The sequence below is a fragment of the Capsella rubella genome, unplaced genomic scaffold, assembly GCF_000375325.1.
Source record: "Capsella rubella cultivar Monte Gargano unplaced genomic scaffold, Caprub1_0 scaffold_6, whole genome shotgun sequence".
Taxonomy (NCBI): Eukaryota; Viridiplantae; Streptophyta; class Magnoliopsida; order Brassicales; family Brassicaceae; genus Capsella; species Capsella rubella.
The window spans coordinates 15626151-15639343 of NW_006238918.1; the positions used below are offsets into that span (position 1 = coordinate 15626151).

At 31.9% G+C, this 13193-nt stretch overlaps 2 protein-coding genes across 2 annotated transcripts; both read left to right on the forward strand.

Annotated features, from left to right (window-relative positions):
• The first annotated feature begins 6032 nt into the window (after positions 1-6032).
• Positions 6033-8823, forward strand: LOC17883397 (probable pectinesterase/pectinesterase inhibitor 40). Its single transcript, XM_006287418.2, has 3 exons — positions 6033-6875; positions 7776-7936; positions 8006-8823. The coding sequence occupies exons 1-3, from the start codon at positions 6136-6138 to the stop codon at positions 8695-8697; spliced, it is 1593 nt and encodes a 530-aa protein (XP_006287480.1). The 5' UTR covers positions 6033-6135; the 3' UTR covers positions 8698-8823.
• On the forward strand, positions 8620-11558 carry LOC17882484 (probable pectinesterase/pectinesterase inhibitor 39). Its single transcript, XM_006289134.2, has 4 exons — positions 8620-8647; positions 9782-9984; positions 10458-10618; positions 10748-11558. The coding sequence occupies exons 2-4, from the start codon at positions 9785-9787 to the stop codon at positions 11437-11439; spliced, it is 1053 nt and encodes a 350-aa protein (XP_006289196.2). The 5' UTR covers positions 8620-8647; positions 9782-9784; the 3' UTR covers positions 11440-11558.
• Positions 11559-13193: the final 1635 nt, after the last annotated feature.

Here is a 13193-nt window from a genome sequence, read left to right on the forward strand (position 1 = left end):
ATATACATCTAAATTTATATTTTCTTAGTTATTCAAAAAAATTATATACACTAAATTTTGAACTGTTGTGGAATATATGTTAGTTTAGATTTTTATATGGATTTATTAGTATTAAACCTATCTATCGCATATCTTTTGCACTTTATTATTTAGAGTTAGCATATATATAAATTATTATTTTATATATAAGATACTTTCCTATGTAAATTTAACCTATAAGATACTTGCAATAATAATGGTCTAAGCCTGATAAAATGGTCTAAGCCTGATAAAGAGTTCTATTACAGACAGTACTAGGTTCGGACCCGTGCTACAGCGCGGGGGAAATAATTACATATATATAACTTTTAACGGATTAGAATATGTTACATTTTAATTTTGTTACAGTGCAGTCGATTATGGTAATCATATATTGGTATAATAAGTTTAAATAAAATAATAAAGAAAAAAACGAGTAAATAATCATATACTGAGTTTTGATACAATTAAAAACATGGTGAAAATTTAACAGCACGAAATAATATTTGTCGATAAATTATTCATTTTGACCATTTTTATAGTAAAGTAGAAATATACGTAAAAATTACATATACAATATATTTTTTGAAGGTTCAACCCGTAACCTAATTCATTTCGTAAAAAACATTATTCGTAACTCGCTTTATCATTATAATTGTGATTTTAACAAACGACCCGAGAACTATCTAAAATTTACATAGTTTGATATATAATATATTTTATCAATAAAAATGATGTCTCCAAAATTACATTTATGTCTTCAAAAAAATATTTCAATATTTTAAATTCTTAAATTTTTATATATTTGAACCTTTTACTTATGATATTTTGAAACTATTTGAAATATTAAATATGCTCATGTAACAATAGTTTTAATATTGGTCATACTTATAATGATTTTAAACCATTGTCCAAAATATTTAACCGAGTGTAGTTGAGTATTATATGTCCGTTTTGAAAAATTCAAATTGCAACATATGCAAAAAAAAGTTAAATTTTTATTTAATATTTATATTATATAGTATAATATCAAAAAATTAAAAAATAATATTAAATAAAAGTGAAAGAAGAATAATATTTTTTAAAAAGATTGTATTAAATTAGTTAGAGAAATATTAGTAAATCCTATAATTAGTTATGGAAATAATACAATCCTAAAATTAGATTTGGAAAGTATCCGGTGTATGTATCCAAACCCATTAATCTATCCAACTTTAAAAGATCCAATTACAAATTTCGGGTAATTTCTTAAATTGACCCGACCCGGAAGCACTTTTTGTACTTCTTTTTTACTAATATAGGGATAACATACTTTATAGGTTTATTTTGGTTGATAATATCTCAACAATTTAAACCATGTCCGACCTTTTAAACCATGCACCAAATGAGTCTAAGGGTTTAGGTGAAGGCTCAAATAGTTCAATTTTATCAATCAGAGGAAGAGATTACTCGTTTGTCAAAAGGTGGGAACCAACAATAGTACGATGTCAATCTCATAGTTTTTAGAAGTATGTAGACTAAACTGTCACTTGGGATGGTTATGTTTACATAAAAATGGAAGCATCGGGTTGCTAGGAGCCAACAATGGAAGAAGAAGTTTATTCCATCTACACTAAGTGTTCGAGTGTTTAAACATTTTGGTGCATCGACAAATCATTTTAATTTAGTTTTGAATGTAGTTTCATTCATAGCGACGAATATTTTCTAATGGACAAATATCTTTGTTCTTCATATTAATTTTAATGATTGTTTGTTTACCGATTTATGCATTGTTTTAAATTTAGTAACCAGTTATAGTTTGGTTCATACGATTAAAACTAAACATATCGATGTTTTGTTTGTTAAATTTTGAAATTTATTACGTCCAAAACAGATTGATGGTAATAAAAACTTAGTGTATTTATAGAATAATATGTACAATTTTTTTAATTAAAAAAACAAATAATATGAGAAATTATATAAATAAAGAAGGATTTTTTTTTGCTTCATTAGAGGAACTGAGGAAGGGAATAAAAAAATCCACAACAAATGAAGTCGATACGTATTTGTCGTGGCCGTAAATTCTCAAATGTATAATTCAAATTCTAAGTACATATGGGCTGTGTTTAAATGTTTTCTCCTAGTTTCATATAATTTCTTTATTTTTCAAAAATCGATTTTGGGACTATATAGTATAACAAAACAATAAAAATGCGACTTTTAGTGTTTCAAAGTCAATGTGTTGGAGTCTTATGAGCTAAAACGCGTTGTTAGTTATCAGAGATATTATTATCATGGAATCAAACATTGCATTTTCAAAGCTGCCCAGCTGTTTTTGGTATGGATCCATCTTCCTTCGTTTCTTTGGCTCTATTTTAATTACATTATACTATATATATAAAGAGATATTGTATGCATTAAACTATTGGATACAAAGCTATTTTTTATTTTATTGTAATTATGCATAATTGGGATCCTCGTGGTTGCAAATTCTGATACTAATGAGGATTTCAATTCACTAAACTCGATTTTCTAAAATATTTAAATTGATTTATTAAGCTCAATTAGAAGAACTTTAGTTAGCAACAAAATTAGAAGAACTTTGTCAACGACGGTGGCAATGTGTTAAGACTGTTAGGCAACTTTTTAGGTGTGACAATGTGACTATCTATGCATATAATAATATAGAGTCAATTATCTTAAATTCTCCATCGTTTCCACCTAAATTAAGTAACTAACAATCTAAGATATGTACCAATTAAAGTGATTACAAAATAATTGTCTTTCGTTTTGGAGTTTTGATAACTTGTTCAATTGTTACACGCTTATAGAACAATATGTATACATAGATAGATCTAGTTTGTGAATTTACAATGTTACAATGCATCACCATATACTTTTAGTGTAAATCTTAACTACAGTCCATCACTTATCATTAAACGCACCTGCAATTTCAGGAATAACATTATTCTACCGAACATACAAAGGTGTTTTGTTTTATTATGAAATTATATAACTTTATATTATTATCAGGGTTAATAAAAAAGAACAAGGAAAAGCAGCTATGTACAGTATACTTTTCACTTTCATATTAATAAAAAAAATTGTTAATATGTTAGGAATTTTGTAGGAAGAATCATAAGCTATTGTTAATTAGTTACTATGAAAGTACATACTACATAGTATACTTGTAATTTTATAGAAATGTATATTTTTGATGTTAAAAAAAAATATATATATATATTTTAAAAATTAACCATTAAAGCATCAAGTTCAAGTATAGAATGCAATTTTTTTTCTTGTCAACAACATTAAAAAAAAAAAGATTGATGAGAATTTAGACAAAATATCATAGATTGTTTCAACAGGAACAATATTTTGGTCAACACGCACAAATAATTGAGCTCAAGAAGAGTCAAGACCCATGAATCATGCATGTCCTGGTCCACCTTAAGACTTTGCATTTAAATTAAACTAATTATATCTTTCTTTTCTTTGAACAAAAAATTAATTATATCTTAAAAAGAATTTTGCAGTTCGTTTATACTGCACTCTGGTTATCATCAAACACTAGCTGAAATTATTTTGTTTTCATCTAAACTAATTCAATATATATAGTATTTTGGTGGTATTTTTTTGTCACTATTGCATGCTTTATAGGAATCTTTAATTGGATATGCATGTAAAAAAAGAAAAAGCAGACTATTCGAAAACGATGGATTATTCCGAGCCAAAGACTTGACTGTGACGTTCACTTTAATTCTGATCAAACATTCGTTTAGTTAGCATGTTCTTAGCTAGTATTTGTTTTTCTGATCACTTTACTAAATCTTTTTATTAGTATGTTTTTTTCTTTCTCTTAAGCTAAGTAGTGACAGAATTGTAATATGTGAGTGTTTTTGATCGATAACATAATTTTTATGTATATATCAAATTCAAGCCGATGACATGATATTTTACATTATAAGGTATCATGCGAAAAACACACGGAAGATTTTATCATACTATCTGCAAAGTAATCCAATAGAAACAGAATATTTTTGAACAAAAAATAGACAATGCGAAGTCGGTTTTTATAATAAACATTTATAAGAAAACGATAGTGGTTCTTATAAAAATACTATACAGTATATAATAATAATACTCTCAACTAACGCATTAATAATAACTTCATTGAAAAAAGAGTAGACTGCAACTAAATTAACTCCACGTGGTTGGATTGAATTCGATTTCTTAAGTGCATGCAGGTGCTTCTACAAAAGACTCAAATTTATAACTAACCTCATTTTCAATAAAATAAAATAAAAATTAAAAACCTCGTTTAACAAGAAAAAAAAAAGAGTTTAACCCGTAATTCTAGTTTATGAAAGTTAATATTGTAAAAAAAATGTATTCGCTAGTGAAAAAGAATTGCTCCATATATAACGTTTTAAGTTTCATAAAGAAACGTTAAACTGTTTGGTAAAATAAAACGGAAAGTGACACGTACAGAAAATGTAATGAATATGGGAAAAATACGACACACATGTTATAAGCTATATGCCGACATAAATATGGACAGACATATAAATTGATGAGAAGCTTTAAAATTTCATGTGAAGAAAGGTTTTTTTTTTTTTTCCTACATTTTTTAAAATATATATATATTCACGTTCAGCGAACCGAATCAAACCAGGATGTTACAACGTAGATAGAACAAATCATACCATTCAAAGTTTAAAATCGATGTCGTAGTCTGTTACAACGATCAGCTTAGGGTTTTTATTGTTCGGCTCCCATATGTAGTATTTTAAGCCTTTCACACTAACACTGACTAAAATATTAATCCAACGATCTATGAAGAAGCAAGAAATAGCTAGTGAAGTCACAGTACATGCTATGATAGATTAAAAATCTATTAATAATATCGATATTTAGGATTTGGGTAATTATGATAGAATGGTCCTTTTTCAAAGCCAAAGAGATGTGTTATATCTAACACATGAACAAGTAACCAAAGAGACAAACTCTGTTTTGTCAATTTTCAAGTTCCCTTTCGTTTGCTAATCAATGATGTTTAGATAAAATAAATAGAAGAAAGAAACTACCCACTAAATCTATAGTTAAGAACATGACTAAGTGGAGACGTAATCCCACTAGGATAAGCAAAGACAACATGATCTCAACTCTACCAGTTACATAGATGATGTCGGTTTACTCCGGTTAACCGGTTATGTTCTCATCATATTAAGTAAGTGGGTGTACAAGATTAAACTACTACACTAACGTATGGGAGTTTGAATGGTAAAAACTAGAAAGCTTGTTTTGTTTTTTTGTTTTTTTGTTTTTTGTCTTCGAAAGCTTGTTTTGTTATGAAGGGCTTATTTGGATTAAATCCTATATTCGAAAAATTTTAATCGATCTGAACCTTTAATTTTGGGCCGACATCCAATGGTTTTCTATAGACTTACTAGGGTCTTTCATATGCTAATGGGCCGAGTTCGGTAGAGTGAAACCCCAATAACAAAATAGGTAAACCCTTCGTTTCTTTTATCTGGCAGCAAATTTTTTATTTAAAATAACAATAAATTACTTGTTTTTTTACAATCTAAATCTGTAAATAATAATACTCTCGAATCTGTGAAAAAATACACTTGGAAATTTTGGAAAATTATTTGGCTTTATTTAACCCGAATAAATATTAAGCTATAAAATTTATAATTATCTTGTAAAATTTAATATTTTTTTAAGAAACTATTATCTCAAAATTTTAAAAAATTATAATGATAATAGATATTTAGTTCGAATTTATCCTCTAAATTTTGAATTTTATTAGTTATGATTATGTAAATATAAATATTTAAATTAAATAAGTAATATTTTATTATATATATAAATATATTTAAGTTTTTATTTAAAGGGAATAGCAAAGGGATACTTTTCAAAACAAAACTCAAAAATAAGGTATTTTCAAAATGACTATTTAACCAAGGTGAAAAAAAAAATTGAAACCAAAAGGATTTTTCTTTCCAATTATGTTCAACAATATCATATTTCTTTCCCTAATACAAATCACAATAAATATGATTTTTCGTTGCGGATTTTATTATATAATAAGTTCCTCTCTCAATTTCTTCTTCCTTGCATTTTTCTAGAACAATGAATAATCTAATGAGGAAAGAGTCCAAACACATTATTCTCAATTTAATGATATTTCTCCTAATCTTCTTCTTATCAACCGTCTCTTCATCTTACTCACCACACGAAACGCAGCGTTTTACCACCTCCTCCGATGACATCACTGACCTCGTCGTCGCCGCGATAAACCAAACCATCTCAAAGGTCAATCTCTCTTCCTCCAACTTCTCCTACCTCCTAAACCGTCTAGGCTCTAGCCTTAGCCACCGCGAGCGCTGTGCATTCGATGACTGTCTCGAGCTACTCGACGACACCGTCTTTGATCTCACCACCGCGATATCCGAGCTCCGATCTCATTCTCCTGAGATCCATAACGTCAAAATGTTTCTCAGCGCCACGTTGACAAATACACGAACGTGTCTCGATGGTTTTGCTTCTAACGACGAGGTAGAGGATGAGAATTGGAACTATAATAATAACAAGACGTATGGAGTGGCTGAGAGCTTGAAGGAGAGTCTATTCAATATCTCTAGCCACGTCAAGAACTCGTTAGCTATGCTAGAGGATATTCCAGGGAATATTCCGGGGAAACTAGAGGAGGACGTTGCGTTTCCGATGTGGGTCTCGGGGAGTGACCGGAACCTACTTCAAGATCCGGTGGATGAGAGTAAGGTTGATCTCGTGGTGGCTCAAAATGGTACCGGAAACTACACAACCATTGGCGAGGCCCTATCCGCCGCTCCCAACTCAAGCGAAACAAGGTACGAAAACGTTGAATATTAGGTTTGGTTGGTAAGGTGGTAACGTGTGGATGACAATAGCATTTTTTTTTTGAGCTAACAAATTTTTATAAAAGCAAAAAACAGAGTTTAGACCTCACAGAGGAAGGGACAAGGTAAATATAACAGAGCCATCTTGGCTAAACCTCGGCTATAACATTAATAGATGACAATAGCCATTATGCATGCTTTAAAAAAAAAAAAAAATCTTTTCATAATTTGTTTTGGTTAATGATTCATTCGTTCCATTTCCTTGATTTTGATTTTGATTTTGATCTTGATTTTGATTTTTTTTCTGTAATAGTATGGTTATATTTTAGATAGATCTGATGGAGAAAAAAAGAAAAGAAATCTAAGCTACTTTTCTTGGTTGAACGAAATATCGTAAACTTGTTCTATACTCATACAACAAAAAAACATATCTTAAACGTGAAGAACAAAATTTGTTTCTTCAATTACTACGCAAAATCAATGACCAAAAACTAGTACTAGTGTCTATGGAAATTTGAGATTATTAGTTTCTTTTTGTTCTTTTGTGTGTGACAAAAAAATAAAATAATGATACAAGGTAACCAACATTTCTATGAACATTAATCAAAGAATCAATAATAAATCTACATGAATATTGGAAAAGATCTCCAAATAAACTATGATCAACATGTAGTTATGCATTAAAGATGCCAAATCAACACAATTTTCCATGGATAGATATCATCATTGTCCTGTCTATTTAGTTTTAGGAGCTCCTAGCTTTAAATCATCCTAATTAAGCATAAGATTCACCTTGTATATATTTTCGTGATCTTTTTCCTTTTGTAATCGTAACCATACAATGTGTCTCAATGGGTGTATAATGATTTTGATTTTATTTTTTTATGGTAGGTTTGTGATATATATAAAATGTGGGGTATATCTCGAAAACATAGAAATAGCGAGGGAGAAGACAATGATAATGTTTGTCGGAGATGGAATCGGACAGACAGTAATAAAAGCTAACCGCAGCTATGCAGATGGATGGACAGCATTTCACTCTGCCACCGTTGGTAAATTTTCTTCTTAATTTTTCTTTTAGTCTCTCCTTCAGTTTTAAAATAATAATTGTGTGTATGCAGGCGTGAGAGGTAGTGGCTTCATAGCTAAGGACTTATCATTCGTGAATGATGCCGGACGAACTAGATACCAGGCTGTGGCATTACGAAGCAGTTCTGACCACTCTGCCTTCTACCGATGCAGCTTTGAGAGCTACCAAGACACCATTTATGCCCATTCACACAAACAGTTTTATCGAGAATGTGACATATATGGCACGGTCGATTTTATATTTGGTGATGCATCGGTTGTGTTCCAGAATTGTAGTCTCTTTGCTCGTAGGCCAAATCCTAACCAGAGAATCATATATACCGCTCAAGGCCGGGAAGACTCACGTCAACCAACGGGTATTTCTATAATCAATTCCAAGATTTTGGCTGCACCCGAGTTGATCCCTGTGCAAGCCAACTTCAAAGCCTATTTAGGTCGTCCGTGGCAGCTATTTTCTAGGACGGTTATCATGAAATCATTTATCGACGATCTTATTGATCCTGCTGGATGGTTGAAGTGGAAAGGTGATTTTGCACTTGAAACCTTATTTTATGGAGAGTACATGAACGAAGGGCCGGGGTCGAACTTGACAAACCGGGTCCAATGGCCCGGTTTTAAGCGTATCGAAACCGAGGAGGAGGCAGCTGAATTCTCTGTTGGTCCATTCATCGAAGGTAACAAATGGCTTAATTCTACCGGAATTCCTTATACTCTTGATATCTGATATAATCACTAATATTTTGGTAATTAGATCAGTATTACCAATATAGGTTTTCTTTTATACATCGTCACAACTTTGCACATATAACATTTTAAGTATGGAATAAAGACATTAGACATTTGATCACAACTTTGCACATATGACATTGTAAGTATGGAATAAAGACATTTAGACATTTGATCACGACTCGTTACTTAGCTTTACAGAGCGCACATAATTACGTGGTTTACTTTAATGAATCTTTAAAAGTAATTTATACAATTTGAACAAAGACCTTCAATAAATCAAAAGTCATTATTAATGTGTGAGTAAATACTAGTTGTATACTAAAAGTTGAAGCCGTTACTATAATCAAAAGGAATTGTGTTTGACTAACATGATATTAAATTCCCAGTTCTCTTTTAGTCAATTTGTTGTATTTAACATTCTTTGTATTTATATTGTTACCTTTGGTAGTTTATATAAGACCACACCATTCACCATTTTTTACATTTCAGCTTTGTTTTTTTATTTTTCTCTTTCAATTTGATAAAAATCTCAAAGAAAAAAGATGAATCCACCATTTAGGAAAAAACAAATACACATAGTTTTCCACCTATTGCCATTAAACTATCTCCTAATCTTCTTATCCACCGTTGTTCCGTCTTATTCACCATCATACACCACTCAGGAAACGCAGGGTCTAACCGAAACCAAAATCACCCCTGAGCTCGTTATCGCCACCTTAAACCTAACCATTTCAAAGGTTCGTCTCTCTTCCTCCAACTTCTCCGACCTCCAAAACCGTGTTGGTCCAATCCTAACCCACGGTGAACGTTGCGCATTCGAAGACTGCCTTGGCCTACTCGATGACACCATCTCAGATCTCCAAGCCACACTCTCCAACCTCCGATCTTCCTCTCTTAAGTCCCATGACGTCAATATGTTGCTCACCAACGCCATGACAAACCAAGACACGTGTCTCGATGGGTTCTCGACAAGTGGCGATGGAGATAATATTGCTATGACGTTTGAATTGCCTCAGAACTTGAAGGAGAACATCTTAAACATCTCTAACAATCTGAGCAACTCCCTTGACATGCTTCAGGTGATGTGGAGGAAGAACCCTTCCTCGGAATCATCTGAAGTTGACGTTGAGTACCCGAGTTGGGTCTCAGAGCTTGACCAGAGAGTCCTTCAGGCTCCGGTACAAGAGACCAGTTTCAATCTCTCGGTGGCCAAAGATGGAACCGGAAACTTCACAACCATCAGTGATGCCGTCTATGCCGCTCCCAACTCTAGCGAAACTAGGTACGTATCTTAACTCAATATGTAGAATATATATTCGTTTATTATTAATTTTAAATAAATTGCATCATTCTATGTCATGTTAAGTTACGTTTAATTTGTTGTTGGATAAATTCATAGTGACTCAGACCAAATAAATTGCATCATTCTATCAGACTTAGTCATTATAAATTTATTTGGTATACACGGAAATAAAAAATAGACAATAGTTAATAGATTGACGATTCCGCATACGTGTATATCATTAAGCCTAACAAAACATTACATAGTTACGTATTGATATGTGTGTGTGAGCCATTGAGAAATACACACGTGAGACATGGCACATGCAATTTAATTAGGTTTATGAAAGTGATATGATACTCTTTTGGGTTTTAACATGAATTGAGAATTGAGATGATACAGAAAAGAGATATACATGTCATGTTTTCTTATAAGTCATTGTCTAACATTAATCTCCAATGTTTTGGGGGTAGATTTATTATTTATATAAAAGGTGGTGAATATATTGAGAACGTGGAACTACGGAAGAAGAAAACAATGATAATGTTTGTCGGAGACGGTATCGGCATAACAGTCATAAAAGCAAACCGTAGCCGCGTTGATGGATGGTCAACTTTTCAAACTGCAACCGTAGGTTAGTGTTACAGTATTAAGGATGGGCTGAGACCAAATTATATCTTGAGCCCAAACAAAATCCATTTTTCTTTTTCTACTAAACAAACCCAACCTAGATTAACTAAGACATATGTAATTGTTTATGTAGGCGTGAAAGGTAAAGGGTTCATAGCTAAGGACATATCATTCGTGAATTTTGCTGGACTGGCCAAAGGACAGGCTGTGGCACTGCGAAGCGGCTCTGATCTCTCTGCCTTTTACCGTTGCGAGTTCGATGGTTATCAAGACACACTTTATGTTCATTCAGCCAGACAGTTTTACCGAGAATGCGATATATATGGTACGGTCGATTTCATATTCGGCAATGCGGCTGTTGTGTTCCAGAACTGTAGTCTTTATGCTCGTAGACCAAATCCCAATCAGAAGATTGCATTCACCGCTCAAAGCCGCAACCAGACGGACCAACCCACAGGTATATCTATAATTCAGTGTAGAATCTTGGCCGCACCTGATTTGGTCCCTGTGAAACATAGCTTCAAGGCGTACTTCGGTCGACCATGGAGAAAATATTCGAGGACGGTTATCTTAAAATCATACATCGATGATCTCATACATCCTGCTGGATGGTTGGAGTGGAACGACAGTTTTGCACTTGAAACCTTGTATTATGGAGAGTACATGAATGAAGGGCCAGGTGCAAACATGACAGAGCGGGTCAAATGGTCCAGTTTTAGACGCATCGAAAACGAAACGGTGGCAACCCAATTCACCGTCGGTCCATTTATCGATGGTCACACATGGCTTAATTCTACCGGCATCCCTTTTACTCTCGGTTTCTAATCAATAGATTTGATAATCATGAAGCAAGCTATTGTAATTACCACCGTATTGGATCGTTAACATGGGACTTAAGACTTATAAACTTATCAACATTCTTGATAAGTTTTATTGCATGTATAGTTTATGCGACATGAGTATTAAATTCTCCTATTTCAGTCTAATATTTTGAGAGTATGTGATAGACAAAAAAAACTTATAATCGTATCGTGAAAAAATTAAAAAAAAATACTGGTTTATAGAAAATAATAATGAAACTAGTATTTAATCAAAGAAACTTATTTAGTTGTCCACATATGTAATTTATGGCCTTTACCATCTGTTTTCTTTGGTTGTGCAATAATGAGAAAACTTTTACAGAGAAGCAGGAAAAAAGGAGAATAAGAAGAACATGAATCCAAAATTTATTTTGCTCTTTACATGGTGTTGTGTTTTGTTTTTGGGAGGGGTCATAATGCATGTGGAATCAAATCATCATCACAGAAGCGCACATGATAAGGGTACGACATTCCCATCCTCCTCCTCTCCATTATTATTCTACACTACTATCTTTTCTACATTTACATATATTTTAATTTTGATATATCAATATTTCCTAATCAATTTAAACAACAATATCCACATTAACATGATAGATATGACAATGTACTCTTTGGTGATCTACTGTTTTTGTAGCTACTCCAAAGGGAATTATAATGTGGCTTGTGACTTTGTGAGTCTCTCTAGCTAGTATCGTAGTTCAGTTGGCGAATTATACACATATTTTGTATATGATGTTTGATATCTCATAATGTGGAAAACGGCATGGAACAATATCATAACCTGGACGATCATCATTCATACATCTTAAAATATTAAATTAATTTTGTGCAATTATGTATTATAAAAACATTTACAAGTACTTTACAAAACTAAAAACTGATTTTCTTAAAATTTTCATTTACTTTTGTAGTGATTAACATTTTTTAAATGATGTAAAGTATATAATTAAACAAAAAAAATATGAAGGAGGATTATTGCCTAAATAATATTATATAAAAAGTAGGGTTGTGTTAAGATTTAATTGATTGTAAGAAATGTTTATATATTAAAAAAGAAGTTAATAATGGATCATACGTACGTAGCCACACACATTTGGAATTCATAATATATAGATGGCTCAACTTGAACATGGATGAAACATTCAACAAGTTTGTACTCACAATCTAAATGGATAAATAAATAAATAAATAAAAATTTGCATTTTCTAAAGATTGAACTTGCAACATGGTGCACAAGTGCTAATTTATAAGAAACAAATGCTTTATACCACCGATTATTTAGTGTTTAATTGTGTTATTCAAAATGAGCCTACATGGTAAATTAGATTGATCTGGTCAAGTCTGCCGATCATCAAATTTGTTTTATTATGAACAAAAAGACAAATATTTGTGAGCCTAAAAAAATCTAAAACAGTGTTTAATTTTGATATTTTTGACAAATTTAATTTAAAAAAAAAAAAGTTGGAGGTGCTCCCCATGCTCGTTTCCTTTATTGTGAGTCTGGACAAAACTAACGATCATCTCCATACACACTTTCACTATTTGGTTGGATGTATTCACTGATGTTTTTTGGACACAAACTAGTTCGTAGTTTCGAACTCTTTAACTCTCTAGCTGAAGATTTACCATGTTTGGAAACAAAGGAATCCACATTGACGTACCAATCACCACCCGATTGCTCACTGCTCGAAACCGTATTGTCTCGCACGGCGCTCT

Coding starts and splice junctions, on each gene's coding strand:
- LOC17883397 (XM_006287418.2), top strand. CDS start 6,136: ATGAATAATCTAATGAGGAAAGAGTCCAAACACATTATTCTCAATTTA. Junction 6,876..7,775: donor CCCAACTCAAGCGAAACAAG/GTACGAAAACGT, acceptor TTTTTATGGTAG/GTTTGTGATATATATAAAAT. Junction 7,937..8,005: donor ATTTCACTCTGCCACCGTTG/GTAAATTTTCTT, acceptor GTGTGTATGCAG/GCGTGAGAGGTAGTGGCTTC.
- LOC17882484 (XM_006289134.2), top strand. CDS start 9,785: ATGTGGAGGAAGAACCCTTCCTCGGAATCATCTGAAGTTGACGTTGAG. Junction 9,985..10,457: donor CCCAACTCTAGCGAAACTAG/GTACGTATCTTA, acceptor TTTTGGGGGTAG/ATTTATTATTTATATAAAAG. Junction 10,619..10,747: donor TTTTCAAACTGCAACCGTAG/GTTAGTGTTACA, acceptor TTGTTTATGTAG/GCGTGAAAGGTAAAGGGTTC.